Source organism: Armigeres subalbatus, chromosome 1 (assembly GCF_024139115.2).
Source record: "Armigeres subalbatus isolate Guangzhou_Male chromosome 1, GZ_Asu_2, whole genome shotgun sequence".
Lineage (NCBI taxonomy): Eukaryota > Metazoa > Arthropoda > Insecta > Diptera > Culicidae > Armigeres > Armigeres subalbatus.
The window spans coordinates 32,746,484-32,765,815 of record NC_085139.1 but is presented as its reverse complement, the minus strand read 5'-3'; the positions used below and the strand labels follow the sequence as shown (position 1 = coordinate 32,765,815).

Genomic DNA, 19,332 nt, shown 5'->3' with positions numbered 1-19,332 from the left:
CGACCATCTCTAAGAAGGCGCATCCATTCAAAGTAGGCATAATTTTTTATTTTTTCAACTTAAATTCAATTTATTTTCATTTTTTTCAGTAGTGTTTCAGTTTAAGTGTGTAAGTGTATCTTTGTTTTTTTCCTTGTTTCTTTTATATAGATAATTGTTTTGTGTTCCAATTTTACATTTTAACCCTGAGGAGGCATTAGTTCATGAAGTAGGCCTACCTACCTTTCCTTTTGTTTAAAACCGGGCAGATGCGTTAATTCATAGAAGGGACTACCTCCTTTCTTTTATTTATACCGAGCAAACATGTCCATTTCAAGAAGGTATTGTTTTCTCACTTTGTGTTATACCGACCGGATGCAGTCATTCAAAGAAAGAATTACCATCTTTCATTATTTAAATCACAATTCAAAATAATTTAGCCCGGATTGCATGTAATTAAGCAGAAATCGGTAAATATTTCAATAATAGGGTTTCTTACCCCATTCCCGGCCTAACATGCGTACGACTGCATTATTGATTTGATATTTATGACAGGAAGCAACTTTTCCTGAATTTTGTGGGCTGTATAATACTGCAATGGGGTTCACTTCTGCTTAAAAATAGCTATTCGTGCTAAATATCGTTCAAAAAAGCTTTTATTTGATTTAAAATAACGAGGTGCAGCACTCATTTCAGGCATAGCGATTTGCCATTCCGGCACACGTAAAACCAGTTCCCGGCCTAAACAAAATTTTACTCGATCTCTCAACATTTTACTCTCATTCTCTCTCGGGACGGTAGAAAATGAGACGTAAACAAAAATATGCACGTTCCACGACAACAAGATGCCAGATGGTATTATTCATAATCATTTTTATTTGGTTGAGAATATATATTTACTCATCCAAATTTCTTCCAAATACTTAAAAACAATATTTTGTTCACCTTTTGAAATCGAGAGAATTATAAATAACATGTAGCGTCAACGTATTAGATAGTTTTCCTATTAACGATGAAGGATCATTTTCATTCTCCTGTTCTTTTGGCAGCACGCACGCGGCTAGAAGTTCTTGGGACGAGGTGATTTTTTGTTCGGTTTGAGAATACATCTTTAAATGTATTCTAATATGTTTAAATAAGTTCTAGTGAAACGAACAAATAGGAAGAATGGAAGTGCGTGTGCTTAGAATTATTGTGTGGTGATTAACAGCTTCAAGCAATGATTGTATCGAGTACTGTGACGATTTTCAGGTAGGTGTTTATTTGATGATACCGTTTTGTAAAAGTGGAAAGAATCACTCCGGCTCAGTGGTGTGGCAACGGACAGCGAAGTTTTGAAATCTACATTTTTATTTTCTACAATTGGATCAATTAGGAGTAAAACAAGTGGTTGAAATATATTGAGTATTGTGAAAGATAAATAGGAGACATTTTAAAAATTATCAATCATAAACCTACGGCTACCAAACAGTATAAATCATTAGTTTTCTGTGCAGTGAGCCGGGAATCGGGTCCATAGGCCCAAGTAGTGATTTACCCTAATAATTTTAACTGCATTCCGCAAATGGCATTCCGCGGAATGACTTTCGGTGAAATGGTACATTCCGTGAAATGTCTTTCGGAAAAAAAGGTGCATTCCGCGAAATGTGTTTCGGAGATTTGATACATTCCGCGAAATGTCGTACCGCGAAAAAAAATTCTGCGAAATGGTTTTCGGTGAAATAGTATACAACCCCCACCACCATAGAACAATCGAATGACCTCGACTCAGATGATGATAATGCTCTACCAATGCAACATCGCTCTACCATGTAGAGTAAACTGAATTAGCTTGTCGTACGCTCCCACTCATCAACGTCAACAACACCAAATCATTAGATGTGAACAACTCCAACTCCATGGTAGATGGGCAAACAGTGGAAAGAAGGTCAAAAACCAGTGGCGGCACAAGATCAACATAGAACATGGAGATCCAATCGGTCCAGGAAATGCCCCAAACCTCGAATACGTGAAATCTGTGATGTTATAGGCCAGTGAGACTTTGTGCGTATTAGCAGAGATCACATAGATTTGCAAGTATTCATCAACTGATGTCTACGTTTTACAGCTCGGACCTGGTGGCCTTACAACTGGATCCCGAATGCTGAGCCCCATCCACTATGCCATCGAAATTCGATATCAACAGCAACTCCACAGTATGAACGAACGTAGGCTGGCACGTGCCACATAAGAACGGAGACGAAATCTCCAAGCAAGCGCTAGACAGGAATTCCACAGGACATCGCAGAAGAGTCAGAGCTAGGATCTCCTGGCGATGAATCCCTAACAGAAGAATGAACGCAGTAGATAGAAATCAGACTTCGGCCCAATTCAAAGAAGGAGATCTTTTACGTTGGCCCTATGTACTCCTAAGGGCCGTTTTTTAGGCTGCGTGCACACCGCGTCCACGCGAGGTACCCAGCATCAAATAGAGTAATGCACTAATATACGTGTGTCGTGTGCACGACTACATTTGATGCTGGGTACCTTAGGCCTTAGTGCATTGGGCCTAAAGCTCAGAACACAAGAGTGAGTGTGTGAAAATTGGATCCCACTTGATGAATGCCACTTGTACATGGGTGCTGACTACTGTGAAGAAAACCAATCTAAGTGCCGTATAGCCAATGTATTGTGTAACTTTGATTAGCTATTTTTACAAAGTAATGGATATTTATTTTAGAACTTGTTTGGAAGAATTTTTTTTTTCACAAAACAAGTGGAACTGTAGGTTTCAAAAATCTAGGTTGTTTTCAGTGTTTCGTACCTTTGCATGGAGTAAGGTAAACGAAAGTCTGCAACTAGATACCTAAGAAGACATCGCAGATCATGCGAGCGTTTGGAAGCGCCCAGGCAGCAACCGCCGTGCATGAGCCGAAATGACTTCCTTACGACTCTTGCATGAGTGAATTTAGCGTCCATTGCATCCTCTTTACGGGTTGACCCGAGGTTGTATCTATGCCACCAACAAGCAGCATGGCATTCCAATAATTTGAGGAACATGGGCTGATATGACGTGCTCCACCGATTCTGCTTCAGACTTCACATGTATTCCATATAGTCCGGGAAGCCTGCAATTCCAAACCTATGCAAGAAATTTATAAAACAGCCAGGCTCAGACAACACATCTGTGATTTTAAAAGTACATCTGACCATTGTTCTTATTGCTTCAACCAGTTTGAGTTTCAGACTTGATTTAAACAAAAGCCTCTAATTCTAGAAGTACTTTAAAAACCCAGATTAATCCACCTAGCGGTGATGGTGCCTTTCTCGTTTTTTTCCGAGTGAGTAATTTATACGCACTTTTGATATGAAGAAAAAGTATGAAGTATGCTATAATTGTTTTTTTGTCTTTGTTATCGAGACTTTCAGCCCAAGGCTGGCTCGTCTCGTAAACGTTATAACTTCTGAGCCCATAGTCCGGCCAATTTTCAATAGGAAACAATGGGACAGGATTCTGCGTCGAATGCAACTTGTTGCAAGCAAATCGGCTGAGGGTAGGTATGTAAGTGCCTAAAAAAGAGTAATTTTTTTGTAAAAAAATGTATTTTGGCCATAACTCCGAATCCCATATTCCGATTTCGCCTATTTTCAATACGAAACAATAGAACAGGATTCTGCGTCGAATGTAAAATGGACTAGACTTCCAGTCGTTGTTGTCTAAAAAAGTATTTTGGCCATAACTTCTAAGCCCATTGTCCGATCCAGCCAATTTTCTATAGGAAACAATGGGACAGAATTCTACGTCGAATGCAACCTGTTGTAGGCTACTTTAAGGATGATATTGTTAAAAATTTCCAGTCAGGATTGATTGAGCCGTTGACGTCAATTTTACCGGATGCTTTCGAGCATTGAACTAATGTCCATGTATCCGATTGCTTGAATGACGGCATATTCAATCTGAATCCGTATCGATGACTGAGGATCGTAACGATTGCCGTGATATGTTTCAAAGCGGGAGCCAAAATTGGGCTAAATCTTTTTCTCACGATTTCGAACGCAATTGACCATTGTGTATCTCCTTTCAATAGCTAAGATTCGTTAAAAAATAGTGAAAACGATTTTATAGCAGTTTTTCTGTGTTGAACCATTTTGACCAGCAAGTGCGTTGAAGACTTATATTTCCCACCAATCAATTTCGCAATTGAACCTATGCCTTAAAATTTAACCAAATGGAGTGGTGTAGTAAATTGATGGAGGGGAGTGAAATCATATGATAGCTGAGAATAGTGGTAAAAACTGTGTTTGAGAACAGGGCATAAATAGTTTACCAAAACATTACCATTGAAAAATATGATTTTGGATCTTAGATAGATTTGCAATCGATCAATGACAAAACCATTAACATTTTTTTGGGAAAATGATTGATTTATTAGCCTTCAAAATCTTTTCAAATTTTAAAATGTACCACTATAACCGTATCGTATCCTACGTCGAAAACCCTGTGTTTGATTGCTTCCAACATATTCTTGGCCGAGCTGTCCGATACAGAACGTGGCCGACCACCACAAAAACTTAATGACACTTCATCAAGGGTTGCGGAGGCTCACTTTCGTCCAGTTGATCATCCTGCTTGCCTTCTTTTGATGCCGATCTTTGGTGGTAGCATTAACATGTTTCCGTGAATGACTGCCACAACGTGTTGGGCTGCTCTTTTGATCTTCGGTTTGGCGTCTTTGCAAACTTCAAAATCGCATAAAAACTTACATTGGTGACAGCCTCCAATGGGAATATTCCTGTGTTCCCAACAATACCGACAAACATTCAACGATGCTTTGAACCATATTCTGATATATTCCAGCTAATTCAGCAGTGATTGCTCATTTTAAAAAACTTCTTCCGCAGAACTGCCTCTGTAGGTACATAATTCCCATCGACAACAGCGAGACCACCGCAATGTTATCGTTATCGATCCTTCGTTGTATCAATCGTTTCCATCAAGGGCTGAAAGTATTCCGTATTGCTTTGTGATGCTCCTGTTTCTTTAATCAACTGAAAACAAGAAACAAAAATATTTCTTTAAAATCCTACATCTTTACATAATGGTCTTTATAGTTTTTTGCTAGAATTTAATATCGAGGTTTTCATGAAGATTCTTGTAGATTTTTAGGTGTAATTAAATGAGTTTATGTATCGAAATTTTGTTTTGTTTTCACGGTTTATCATACCTTGATCAGCGCGGCCGGTAACATAACCTTCTAAATCTGCGATTCTGCTCGGAAATTATTCAGCAACTTCTTGAAGTTCGGGTTGCTGCGAACGTTTGTAATGTACCCTGGTTGGAACATCGTTATTCTATCGTCCTCCATGCCGTCGTTCTTAGTGAAAAACCGGATGCTGGCAGCAATTTCATTCACCGTCGGATCCACCACCATCTTACTTATTCCACTGTACGACTGGATAGCCTCATATTTCATCACTGCTTCCAGTGTTAATTTACTAATCAGGGAACCATCCGAAGTAAAAGCCGGAGTAAGACTCAAATTTGACAGACAAAAACGACTCTTAGCTATAGCACATAGCACGATTTCGAGGTTCAATGTGCTTGACCACGGGACTAGAAATTTTCACTCGAGATAATTCACAATTCTCTCAATAACGAGATAATTCACAATTCACTCAATAACATTACAATTACAATCACGACAAAAGCGACATCGCGACGAAAACGAACAGAGTTTACCGAGTTTACGGGAACCCGCAAGGAAGCACTGAACCCACGGAACAGATGGATTGAAGATGTTGACGATTCCTATGCGATGACAGATCTACAGAAAAACGAAAACATCGATGCTGTAAGTTGTGCACGGCGAGAAATTTACGCGCAAAAGTTAATATTGACAGCGTTTGGCTTACACTGTAAACCTAGCAATACCTTTTAAAGAATAAAAATACCCCATTTTTTATCAGTACAGTGATCGTTTGCTAATTGGGGCAGGACCTCACCCCAACTAGCGAATGCCGTTCGCTAATTGGGGCGTTTTGACAAACGTCTATGTTGTTTACTTTTTGTAGTAGTTGTAGTTGCGACACTTGGAAATGGGAGAAAATGCGATTGTCGCGAGAGCTCAGTTCAGTTTTCAACTTCTTCTTCTTCTTATTGGCATTACATCCCCACACTGGGACAGAGCCGCCTCACAGATTAGTGTTCATTAAGCACTTCCACAGTTATTAACTGCGAGATTTCTAAGCCAAGTTACCATTTTTGCATTTGTATATCATGAGGCTAGCACGATGATACTTTTATGCCCAGGGAAGTCGAGATAATTTCCAATCCGAAAATTGCCTAGACCGGCACCGGGAATCGAACCCAGTCACCCTCAGCATGGTCTTGCTTTGTAGCCGCGCATTTTACCGCACGGCTAAGGAGGGCCCCTCAATTTTCAACTACACTGACAAAAATCTCCGCATTATATTCATGAGTTCACACATGGATTTTTGCAATGGGGGTAGCGAAATGGATTCCATAATTTCGACACATATATTCCATGCGCCCGCATGCATTACATGATTGTTCACACATACTATCCATGTGGGTCATAGTATCCATGTGTGAATTTGTATGAAATTAAGTATGTGTCGACGCATGATATGCATATTTCAAAATACATGGATTTTTGCCATAAAGTATGTGTCGATTTTCCTGAGTGTAGATCTACAATATTGATGTTTTTTGAAGCTGTTTCTAGATCAAATCTAATATATTTCAATTCATGCGTTTTAATTCGCCATAATAATCATATATTACTGTTCATATATTACGTAACGTGAAAAATGTTGTGTTTGAGAACACCCCCCCCAACCCGTATGCGTAACGCGTAACAAATGCTATTTTATGAAAAAGATTCTAACTTTGGTAGAATTTATAGGTTCCGTCGACGATGCAATAAATTATTATCTATTGTATATTTCATGCTTTCTTAAAGATAATGAATATGTTTTGTACAATTTTTTTTACTCCATGCAAAAACTTCTTCCGCGTAACAATATTTCGAATTACCCCACCCCTATATTTTGCGTAACAAAGCGTAACAAAAATCGAACAACCCCCCACCCCCTTTTGCGTTACTTAATATTTGAACAGACCCCAATATTCTTTAAATTGATTTGAAAGTATGTACTCCGAAAATTAGTATTCCAATTTTACCGTGTATAAAACCTTAAAATGGGTATTTTTCATCTCATTATGGGTTTATGTTTTTCTGTGTAGCTACTTTTTCTTCCGGTGTACGATGGAAAAGGCCTTTGCATGTGACATCATGATGCTGAGACTGAACTTGTCATGCTGTCAGTTTCGAATTGTGTCTTGGGAGAACATAACCTTGTCATCCGAGAGCATTCCATACCGAAATAATCATATGTGATAACTATTTGAATATTTACTATTTTTTGCGAAGTTCAACCATTTTGAAATTCAATAGTGAACAAAAAGAAAACATTCTCCATCGAATGCAACTTGCTGTGGTGAAATCGATTAAGGTTTAGTACTAGAAAAGTTGTCTAATGTTTTAGTGTGCACACACATACGCACATACACACACGGACACACACACGGACAGACAGACATTTGCTCAATTCGTCGAGCTGAGTCGATTGGTATATAACACTATGGGTCTACGAGTCCTCTATAAAAAGTTCGTTTTCGGAGTGAAATGATAGCCTTTTCGGTACAACTTTGTTGTACGAGAAAGGCAAAACCTAGATTAATCCACCTAGCGTTGGTGGTGCCTTTCTCGCATTTAGTTAAGACACCAACCTTATATAGGGTTTATATGGTCCGATGTACCATTTTCTTCATAACTTTTAAACGCAATGACCGATCGTTATAAAATTCAATAGTGATCAACAAGACTTTGTCCCCTGTCGAATGAAACTTGTTGCGAGAAAATCGGTTAAGGATTTTTATACGAAAAGTTGTCTAATGTTTGTTATAGCTTTTGTGCACACACATACACACATACATACACACGGACATACAGACATGTGCTCAGCTCGTCGAGCTGAGTCGATTAGTATATAATACTATGGGTCTCAGAGGCTTCTATAAAAAGTTCGTAATCGGAGTGAAATGATAGCCTTTCGGTACAACTTAGTTGTACGAGAAAGGCAAAAAATGGTTTCATAGATTCAACGGCACTTTTCAAAAAGAAAAACAAAAATTTCTAAAGAAATAAGTTCTAGTATTTTTTTTTAATTTTATAAAGTTTATGCTAAATTCACTGCTGGATAAATATGCTACAAATATTCATATCCTTTGCATTCTCTAAAGATTATTTGCTATCATTTTCCAATAAAATTATAAATTTTCCATGGATTATTTGCATTTTGAACTTTTTTTTCGTTTCCTTGTTATTTTTTTTAATTACCCCCCTCGTACTTTTCAAGAGCTTTCGGACATAAAATAAATTTAATATTTGTATCGGCCTTATTTTAAATTTAAACATAGTAAAGATGATATAACTGTTCAAAAACGTTGTCGTCGTTTCAAAATGTTTCGAACATCTCAATAATCTCAGTGCAAAGCCATTTACGAAACTAACAACGCTCGATATCGTGAACTCTAGATACCATCCTCAGGAGGCTCAACATATTCGTCATTCACATTAGCCAATCAATTATTATACACATTAATCGTTTATTAAACCAATTTAATTCACCGAGTGGTGATACTGCCTTTCTCGCATTTAGCCAAGACACCAACCTTATGTGGGGCTTATATAGCTCGATTCCATTTTCTTAATAACTTTTAAACGCAATAGTCGATTGTTATCAAATTCAATAGTGATCAACAAGACTTTGTCCCCTGTCGAATGCAACTTGTTGCGAGAAAATCGGTTAAGAATTACTATATGAAAAAGTGGCTAATGTTTTTCGGTTTTCGTGTGCACACACACACACACACATACACACGGACAGACAGACATTTGTTCAGTTCGACGAGCTGAGTTGATTGGTATATAACATCATGGGTCTCCGACACTTCTATAAAAAGTTTGATTTTGGAGTGAAATGATAGCCTTTCGGTACAACTTTGTTGTACGAGAAAGGCAAAAAAATGTGATGTATGTCTCTAAAACGTTACAATGTTCAAGAGCTTCCGTAGCTCAGTGGTAGGACGGCTACAAAGTAGAAATATGCTGAATTCGAATCCAGGAAATTCTCAGTTAAGCATTCCGGTTGGGTGATGCAATGCGACCGAAACAAGAACGCGATTGATTATCGACCTGCGACGACAAACGTTCGTTTATAATTCACACCCCACCGGGAGGATTGTTTTCGGCTGTATAGAATAAACGAGAAGCGAACGGCGGAGAAACTTCACGTGAATCGATGTCGTAGCGTAAATAAATAAACAGGATGGGAATGTAATATCCATTTATTAACGGTGTCAATTTTTGGGTTGGACTTTTTATGACTATTGTTGAGACGGTCAAATGATACCTAGAACTGTATGTTTAGGTGCTTATACACAACTTCTAGCTGATGATGCGTGAACGCTTTATATTAACTCAAAAAGCGAATTGAGGTGATATCTGTATGTCTGTATACATCCAAAACCAAAGGCAATCATTTCACTCCGAGGACGAACTTTTTCGAAGACCTATAGTGTTGTAAACCAATCGACTCGGCTCGACAAAATGAACAAATTGTGCACACAAAATGAAAAACCCAGATTAATCCACCTAGCGGCGATGGAGCCTTTCTCGTGTGTTATAAAAATAGTATTTTGGCCATAACTTACGAGCCCATAGTCCGATCTGGCCAAATTTGAAAAGGAAACAATAAGACAACAATTCCGCGTCGAATGCAACTTGTTGCAAGCAAATAGGTGAAGGATAAGTGCCTGAAAATGAGTGGGTTGTTTTGGGTGGGTGCCCATAGACATACGCACACACATACACACAGACATTACCTTATTTCTTCGAACGGTATACACCCGATTCTGTTTTTACACGGCCGTATAAAAAAAATCCCATACAAAATTTTTGCAAAGTTGCTCAATTTTTCATGATTTGTCGAGAAATCATAAAACTTTTTTAAGACGGATTTTCAAATTTTGAACCGAAAACTTTTTTTACACGGAACGCATCCGCCATGTAAAAACCAAATTAATCCACCTAGCGGTGATGATGCCTTTCTCGATTAAATCAAGATATACTGGTAACTTCGTTTTTTTCCTTTTCCTATTCCCTATTCCTTAAAATAAGCATAATAAATTATGTTATAATCAAGTTATGAAGATCGTGAATTTTTCTATCATCCATTTTTGACAGAGAATTTATAATAAAATTATTTCAAGTATTGTTATTTGCAACACATTGATATAATTGTTATGACTATCTGGTCGGTTTATGACATTGACATCATGGGTCTCCAAGACTTCTATAAAAGGTTCGATTTCGGAGTGAAATGTACACGAACATTTTGAAAATTAAGCCAATATTCGGTGTTAAGGCCGACTTAAATATGACAATGATATGGAAATGCTAATATCATCTTCCAAACATAGACGTACATGTTCATGATAGAATTAGAGGCGAAAGTATAGAATTGATAGTTCCGTTAGGATTCGTTAGATTCGTGCATTTTTTGCATTATTTTGGAGAAAACTTCTGTATTATGTATTTCGTCCGACTTTATCCAGTCGCAGTAAAAGATTCCTAATGGTGCCGTACTAGCTCATAGAGTATGTTCTGTCCAACGGAATATGAACAGAGAGAATACGAGATAGCTGCTCCTCTTGTTTCGATGGCAAGGCAAGAGGAATAGTCTCGCGGATTTTCCAAACAGCCGGCCGATGGCAGGATGACGTTTCAGTTGTTTAGAAAAGTGATTGAATCGGAATCTAGTACTTCAGGACAAGTAATTGCCGTTTGGCCGAATGCCATTCGGCCGAAGACCACTAGGTCGAATATACCATTTGGCCGAACAGACCATTATGCCGAAAGGGTCATTTGGACGAAAATGTCATTTGGCTGAATAAGACATTTGGCCAAATAGGTCATTTGGCCGAATAGGTTTTTTGACCGAATAGATCATTTGAAAAGTAAGAAATAGGGTGTGAAAAGTGAGACGTCTCACTTCTCTCTCCTCATTTCTCACTTCTCACTGTAAAAAGTGAGAAGTTCGATGTGGGTAGTGAGACGTTTTGCTGCTAACTTCGCGCTTCTCACTTTTTACAGCAAGAAGTGGAGGAGTGGCAGGGTGTGCTAGAGTGAGCACCCAAGTTAGACTCACAAGGTATGTCAGTAGTGAGCAAGTAAGACTCATATGGTGCGTAAGAAATAGTGTCAAAGGGTGTGTTAGAGAGAGCACCCAAGTAAAACTCATACGGGATGAGTACCTGTGTGAGCCTGAATGATCGAGTACATGAAGTACTGCCTATCCCCCAGAAGTAATGCTGGGAGGCAGTTCCTTGGGGAACCAGGGTATTAGTAGAGAGGGTAACTCACGTAACCTTCTGCTGCTTGGGTGGGTTTAGTGGGTCCGGCGGGCTGGCCTTCTGCCTTCCGCGCCAACCCCACTCCCTGGGTGATAATTTCAGGTGTCTCTATGCAGATTTGCCTTCAGCCCTCTATGAAAAAAAACAGCTGGAAGTTAGAAATGAGGAGTGATACGTCTCACTTGTCACTCCTCATTTCTCACTGAGACGTCTCACTACTCACTTCGCGCTTCTGACTTTTTATAGTGAGAAGTGAGAAATGAGGAGTGAGAATGGAGACGTCTCAATTCTCACTCCTAATTTCTTACTCTACACTCCGGTGAGTAAATAGTGAAAAGTGAGAAATGAGGAGTGAGAATGAAGACGTCTCAATTCTCACTTCTCGCTGTAGAACGTGAGTAGTGAGAATTGGGAAGTGAGACGTCTCCCTACTCACTTTTCACAGTGTTAAGTGAGAAATGAGGAGTGGGTGGTGGGACGTCTCACTTCTCACTCCTCTTTTCTCACTTTTCAAGTGATCTATTCTGCCAAATGTCCTAATCGGCCAAATGTCCCTTTAGGCCAAATGAACCAAATGACCAATTCGGCTGGATGGGTTTCGGCTTCCCCCTTCAGAACAGTGTTCGTTGACAAATAGCAGAATTCAAAGCTAATGGATACATTCACGAGGCAAAAGAACAAAAATATAAGAATATAAAATAAAAAAAGAAGGGAAAATCAGGGTTACACTATTTTCGTCTAAAACTAAGGTAGCACCCGCTCGACAACTCTCTCAACTGTCGATTTGAAATGATGGCTACGCTGCTGGGAATTCGCTTGAGTAGAATCGAATAAACCCGGCGATATACCTTTCAGAGAATGTCTGTCCTCGTTGGCATTGACCAGGGATTGAATCCTAAAGAGAAAGAACAAGTCTCTCACTTATCATCTCTGTAAACATATACGATATGTAGCATACCACGAGAGACTTTTTTCGCAAGCTGTCATGATAGAGAACTGATTCGGGAGGCTATACCCCTTAATAATTTTTTTTAGAAAGTTACAAATGCGGGGAGCACTAGCGCTGATGATGCATTTCAATTTGTTTTACACAGCTGTGCAGTAACCAATACGAAAGGAGCAATATCAAAGCGAGAATCACCATTTTTCTGTGGGGTCTGCCTATCGGATTCTGTTTTTTTGCACTTGTATACAAGTTTGATGAATTTGTTATCATGGCTTGTTATGATTCGGAACAGTTTTTGCTACTCTTTTGTTGTATATACATTTTATTACTTTGTATTTATTGTATTACACATTAATTTTTGAAATAAGTTATAGATAAATTTGAAGCGTCAATAGGAAATCGATAATTATCATGGATTCAACCCAAAAGAGAATGAAAAAGTCTCTCACTTATCATGTATGTATACATATACGATATGTAGCATACTGCGAAATACTTTTTTTCGCAAGCTGATTCAGAACTGATTCGGGAGACTATACCTCATGATAAATTTATTTTAAAAAGCTCCAAACGCGGGAAGCACTGGTTCTGATAATGCACCGCACAGCTGTGCGGTCTCCAGCACAAAATGAGCGAGAACAAACCGAGAATCATCACTTCTCTGTGGGAGCCACCTATCCGACTCTGTTTTTTCGCACTTGTATACAAGTTTGATAAATTTGTTATCATGACTTGTTATTATTCGGGACTGTTTTTGCCTTTATTTTATCGTTGTTCGTTAACTATTGAGAACAATTTCTGCAAAACCTAATAATTATAGAATTTCTATTGGAACATTTTCATATCTCGGGTACTTTTTCAAAACGACGTATGTCGCAAATTGTAAACAAACCCGTTTTCAACAGCATATGGCATCAAATTCATCTAAAAATGTGTATATCTTCAAAGCTACATGAAAATGTGTTTTTAAAAATGTAAATCAATATTTTGCAAAACGGTGTAACATCATTGTTGAAAATATTGCACATACACCGCTTAGCAGAAAGTGTACCTTAAAAAGTTTTTTCGAACAACTAAATAGTTTAAAACGTGCATCTGCTTGTACTTTTTCATCACTGATTTCAAAATTAAGCATGTCGCTTAAATATACTGATTTTCGTTAAGAAAAACATTTTACGTTGTTTTTCTGCAGCAAATGTTGTTACGTCATGTTGTAAGTGTTGCAATTTTTTTGTCGCATGTGCGTGAAACGTTTCAACTTGACGCAACATTTCGACGTATTGGCGCTTTGATGTTGCATGAAGAAGAAGAAGCAGAAAGATGATAATCGTAAAAATCTCCACGGGAAACCATACGAAGAAGTTTTTAAAACTCTTCTAAAAAATTCTAGAAGCAATTTAATTAAAAACGGTAAGCAGTACGGGGTTGGACTTTTCTTCTACTGTATAATAAGCACAATATTCCTATTCGAAATTTTATTTTATGATACTCCACTTAATACACAATAGAAGAAAAGTCCAACCCCGTACTGCTAACCGTTTTTAATTAAATTGCTTTCAGATTTTTTGAGAAGAGTTTTAAAAACTTCGTCGTATGGTTTCCCGTGGAGATTTCTTCGATTATCATCTTTCTGCTTCTTCTTCTTCATGCAACATCAAAGCGCCAATCAACAATGCAGCGTACGGAGCAGCGTAACATTTCGACGAAAGTAGCATGACCTCGGTCATACTGACGTATCAAAACGACGTATGTGATTTATCTGTTGCAGAACGTTGTAACATATATTTTTATCAAAATAACTGAAATGTTCACACGCAGTGCAGATTTCAAGGTCAGTGACGATGAACCTTTTCATAATGTATCGTTGAGGTGTATTCAATTGCAGTAAAAATGATTAGTTTCTAAATAGGAATAAAAATTAAATCTGAAAACTTTCAAGCTCATTTTCTCAGCTTGATCAAAATTTTACATACGCCGATTTGAAAAAGTTATATTATATTTTATTTAAAATTCCAGAAATGCTTTGGGAGTTTCTTTCAGTAGTTCCTTCACATATTTCTCGTGAAATATCTTTAAAAATTCATCAAGATGTTATCTGAGAAATTCATCCTTAAGGAATTTTTAAGGAAATACATTCAGATAATATTTTGGAAATTCATTAGAAAATTATTTCAGACACTCTATCAGGAATTTATTCTAAAACTCCTCCGGGATTTTTCGGAAATGAATCCATAAAATTCATAGGAAATTCATTTAGGGAAACCTTACGTAACTCCTTAAGAAATTCTTTCGGAAATTTCTCTATAAAATATTCCTTCCTACCTACTTCCTACTAATTCCTACTGAAGTTCCTTTAGATATTCTTCAAAAAATTCACTCGGAAATTATTTCTAGAAATCCTCTAAAGAATACATTCCCTCAGAAATTCCGTTATTTCGGATATTTCCTCCAGGAATACTTTCAAGAATTCTGGGTATTTTCTAATACATTTATAAAGGAGCTTCCGAATAAATCCCTAAAGAAATATCAGAAAAAACACTGAAAATTCTCCCAGAAATTCCTTTAAATATGCCTTCAAAAGTTCCTTCGAAAGCTCCTTAAGGAATTCCATCGAAATTTCCTTTAGGAATTCTTTCGAAAACTCCTTTAAAAGTTCTTCGGAAATTCCTTTAATATTTGCTTCAGAAATTCTTTGAGGAATTTCATGGAACATTATTTCAGGAAATTCGAAATGACTGTCCGAAGAGTTTTACAAAGTATATTTGGAACGCAGGGGAACTGTTCCGTTTTCCATCTCACTGAACATATATTCATCTCAGCGCAAAACAAAAAAATACAACACCAATCTCGTCGCTTCATTTTGCTAACATGCGTGCTCACTGGTGAATAAAATCACAAAAATAAGAAACAACCCAAATTCCTTTTTATTGCTTTAGCTCTTTTTTTCCAAATTGAATATCTTTCGAATGCTTGATTTGTCCGATCTCCACATGTGCTTTACTGTTGTATACCCACAGTCAAGCGAGTGCACATTGTTCATTAAACGAGAGGATCTTCCACCGTCATTAGTCGTCTGAGTACACGCGACCGCATACGTAAGGCAATCAAACTCATCAAATGCTTTAGCCAAGCAAGCCTTTGGCACAGCAGAGTGCGATTGATTCGCACTCTATACAAATCCGCCCAGCCCGTTGTTGGGGGCATGGAGTGCGATCCTCTCGTTTAATAAAAAACTCGCTGACTAAAAAAAACTCGCTTGACTGTGGATATACAACAGTAAAGCACGTGTGGAGATTGGACAAATCAAGTATCCGAAAGATATTCAATTTGCAAAAAAGAGCTAACCGCGGTGGAGGTTGTACTCGGATTCTGATGGCTTTTCCGCAAACGTGACCTTTAAGTGGTCTTGTTGTGTAGGGGTTATCACGCCTATCTAGAGAGTAGGAGGTTGAGGGTTCGAGTTCCTCCAAGATACGTGGATTCATTTCGAAACAAGTGCTGTGCATATGCACAGCCAAGATATTTAACAATAAAAAAATGGTTTTCGTACGGCCGAGTTGCCGAATAATATGCAATTAATTGTAAGGAGAGTTGTTAAACAGCTTGTTTGTGACTCACTGCCGGCCTATGACATTTACATTATTAACTTTTGCATTAAAACGTGTATTTACGACTCATCATTTGAACCTTTGAAGAAATTATGTGAATACAACATGTTCACTTTCTCACTTGCTGATTTCCCGGATTGTCTCAAAAATTATCTGATAATTATCAGAAATTTTCCTGGTTGACAATAACTCCCTGATATAATGAGCATTGCAAAACATTAGAACAACTATTACATACTCCATATGATGCTATAATTGCAATATTTACAATAACAATGCATATGCAATGCTTATTATATGCAACAACAATGATTATTAATTGAATAAATTTGCCCACGATTGCTTCCAGGCGTTAATTGAATGTCTCCAAAATGTCTGCTAAATATTTGTACCAAATATCCAGAAATTAATATTCTATAATATCAATTAATGGCAGTTTATAAGTCTTTAATTTTATTTAGAAGTCTGTAATCTTTGGCGTAATGTTTGTTTTTGGCTAATCGTAATGTGAAAATGCAAGTAGAAAAAAGGAAATAGCATAATAATTAGGGTAGCCGTACCCTTAGTGGATGTAGCACCAAAAGTGGAGGTAGTGAGAATTATCATAATTAGCATTAGCATTGGCATTTAGCAGTTCGCACAAATTCGTAGATGGTACAAGCCAAGACTATTGTATGAGACTAGTATCACTTTCATCCGTTATCACAGATATTGATTTGGGACTAATCACTAACTCTTAGATGGAAGCAATGCACTCTCCAATAGTCGAGATCTCTCCTGGCCACGTCCTTGCGAATGCTGAGGAAGGGGAAGGATTGTTTGTTGGACACCTACTTAAGAAAGATGCAGAGAACTCTACGACCTCTCATAGGTGCCACGGGAGGTTTTGGGATTGTGTGGAAGGTTATAACAATAGGAATTGTTTTGGTATAACGTGAAACACAGAAAGAACTAAGATAGAAATACAAAGTAGGAAAGGGACGAGCCTGGAATTGAACCCACGACCTCCTGCTTATAAGGCAGAAGCGATAGCCACTAGACCACCGAGCTCGTCTGTTTTAGTGAGAATTATCATAATTATACGCTTTACTTTGGTTTAGTTGATGCGTCGTGCTTTAAATGTCATCTTGAGTTTCGCTTGAAAAACTATTGAAAACAACGATTTTCTTTAACAAAATCTCTTGCACTTGCATAGTGGTGCAACTGTACCAATAGTAGTGAGTCTCATATCAATAGATAGCACCACTACCTAATTATTATGCAGATCTACTAATACCTCCATTATCGGTACCGTTACCCTACAGAATCAGTAGCTTATCAGAAATTAGTTTTGTTAGTATTGTATTGAATAGCGATATAAAGTATCGAGGCACGCTTAACGAAAAAAGAAAGATAGCTATTCTTCAGTAGATAGGGGAACTGTTCCGTTTTCCATCCTACTGTACATATATTCATCTCATCGCGAAACATAGAAATTTCGCACCAATTTCGTCGCTTCTTTTTGCTAACATGCATGCTCACTGCTGAAAAAAATCACAAAAATAATAAACAAACAAAATACTTTTCCATTGCTTTGTTTTTCGTGAGACCAATATCGGGGCTATGAGATGAAGTCCAGGAGCAGTAACCCTAGTTAATGCGGTTCTTTAAACTTTAGAGTTAGACTTATTTTCTTGTTCTATGCTGTACAATGCAACTCTGTACATAACACAGAAAAAAATAAACAGAACGAAACACAATCCAATCTAACCCTAAAACAACGGGATTTAAAGGGACTGGCTGTTTGTTTTGGTTTTTATATCATCGTAATGTGCATACTGCTTTATCTGACAACCGAGATCACAACTCACTCGCCGTCCTCTCTCTCAGCTTATGCATCAGCGCGCGTCATCACAACGGCAGTCCGCGAGAGACCTGGCCTTGTGCATATGAGCATGACTGCGATGCGATGCACCACCAGAGAGGCCGAGCGCTTTCCTTTCATTTCTACTGACATGCACCAATTAAAGAAGTGTGATTCGATCCATTAGATAGGGGAGGTCTAAATTTGATCAGACCGAATTATATTTATCCTTGGCATCGGATAGTGGCGTCCCTCCGATGATTTTTTTTTCTTTCCGACGGGAACGGGGTGATTCGAAAATAGATACATCGTCTTACAGCACACAACTATTACAAAATGGTTCAATGAACTAAGTTTGGGACTGACCTTTGCACAGTGCTGACCAGCAGACCGCCGTTCTTGCAGACTGCAAACATTTTCCTCAGTTGATGAAATTCGCTTCGAAGTAGGCTTTTTCCGTCTTATTACGTGACACTCGTTACAGCACCAAAATCGATTTCTCACCACACAGTCACTGCTCGCCACACAATCCCCGCAGCCGTTTCCGATTTAGAGGAACTGTATCGTGATTCACCTTTACCTTTTCGCCCTTACCCTATAATGAATCGATTTTCCACACACTCCGAATCAGTGCTCCCCGCGAACTGATTTCCAATTTCGCACGTCACCGTGGCACCAATTTATGATTTTAATTCCGATGTAGTGCAGACAATCGCAGCACCAGGCCTGTCGCGAAAATTACGTAAGTTTCACCAACCCAAGAACAACACCCGACCGATCGAGCGACCGATAGACAGTCTTTTGGCAGTGCGAATGCAATTTTTCCTTCTATTATTCTGGTGGCTCTCCGCGTTCTCGCACTCACTCAAGTTTATCGAGTTTTATCCGCTCCCTCACCGTAAAGCCATGGCACACTGTATGTAATGCCACACACTGGCACTGTAGGTACTGAGAGGGAGAGCACCGTTTGACGTTCATTGGTGGGTGGTTGATGTGCGCCGGCTCCGGTTGCCAGACGTTTGGATATCGAATATATCGAGCACGCGGTCATTAATTGTTTGGCTAATTTATCCCACATTACATTGTAGCTAGTTAGCAACGATTACCCTAAGTATGTGCTTATCTATCGATATCATTTAATTGATTTCCAAACTTTCTAAAAAAAATATATTTAATATTTTTAGGAAGTAGGGGAACTGCTCCTGGAATTCGTCTCATAGCTCCGATATTCATCCCATCAAAAACACAGCAAGGAAATCAATTTGATTTGTATCTTATTTTTGTGATTTCTTCAGCAGTGAGCACGCATGTTGACAAAAAGAAGCGACGGAATTTGCGCTTTATTTCTTATTTGCGCTCAAAAAAAAAACTTTTTTAAATTGACTGTTGGGGCATTCTCCTAGTCAGTGCTATTTAATGCTCTGGTGGTCTGGACAAAATTCAGCTAAATCGGTCAACGTTTGGGCGGTGCCACACT

At 38.3% G+C, this 19,332-nt stretch overlaps 1 protein-coding gene across 1 annotated transcript in view; it reads right to left on the bottom strand.

Moving 5' to 3' along the window:
- The window catches only part of LOC134223573 (delta-1-pyrroline-5-carboxylate dehydrogenase, mitochondrial), a 58,183-nt gene extending 39,462 nt beyond the window's left edge, over positions 1 to 18,721 (bottom strand). Inside the window, exon 1 of the mRNA XM_062702757.1 lies at positions 18,222 to 18,721. Within this exon, the coding sequence (XP_062558741.1) occupies positions 18,222 to 18,271 (50 nt within the window). The 5' untranslated portion in view covers positions 18,272 to 18,721. The remainder of the gene's footprint in view (positions 1 to 18,221) is intronic.
- Positions 18,722 to 19,332: the final 611 nt, after the last annotated feature.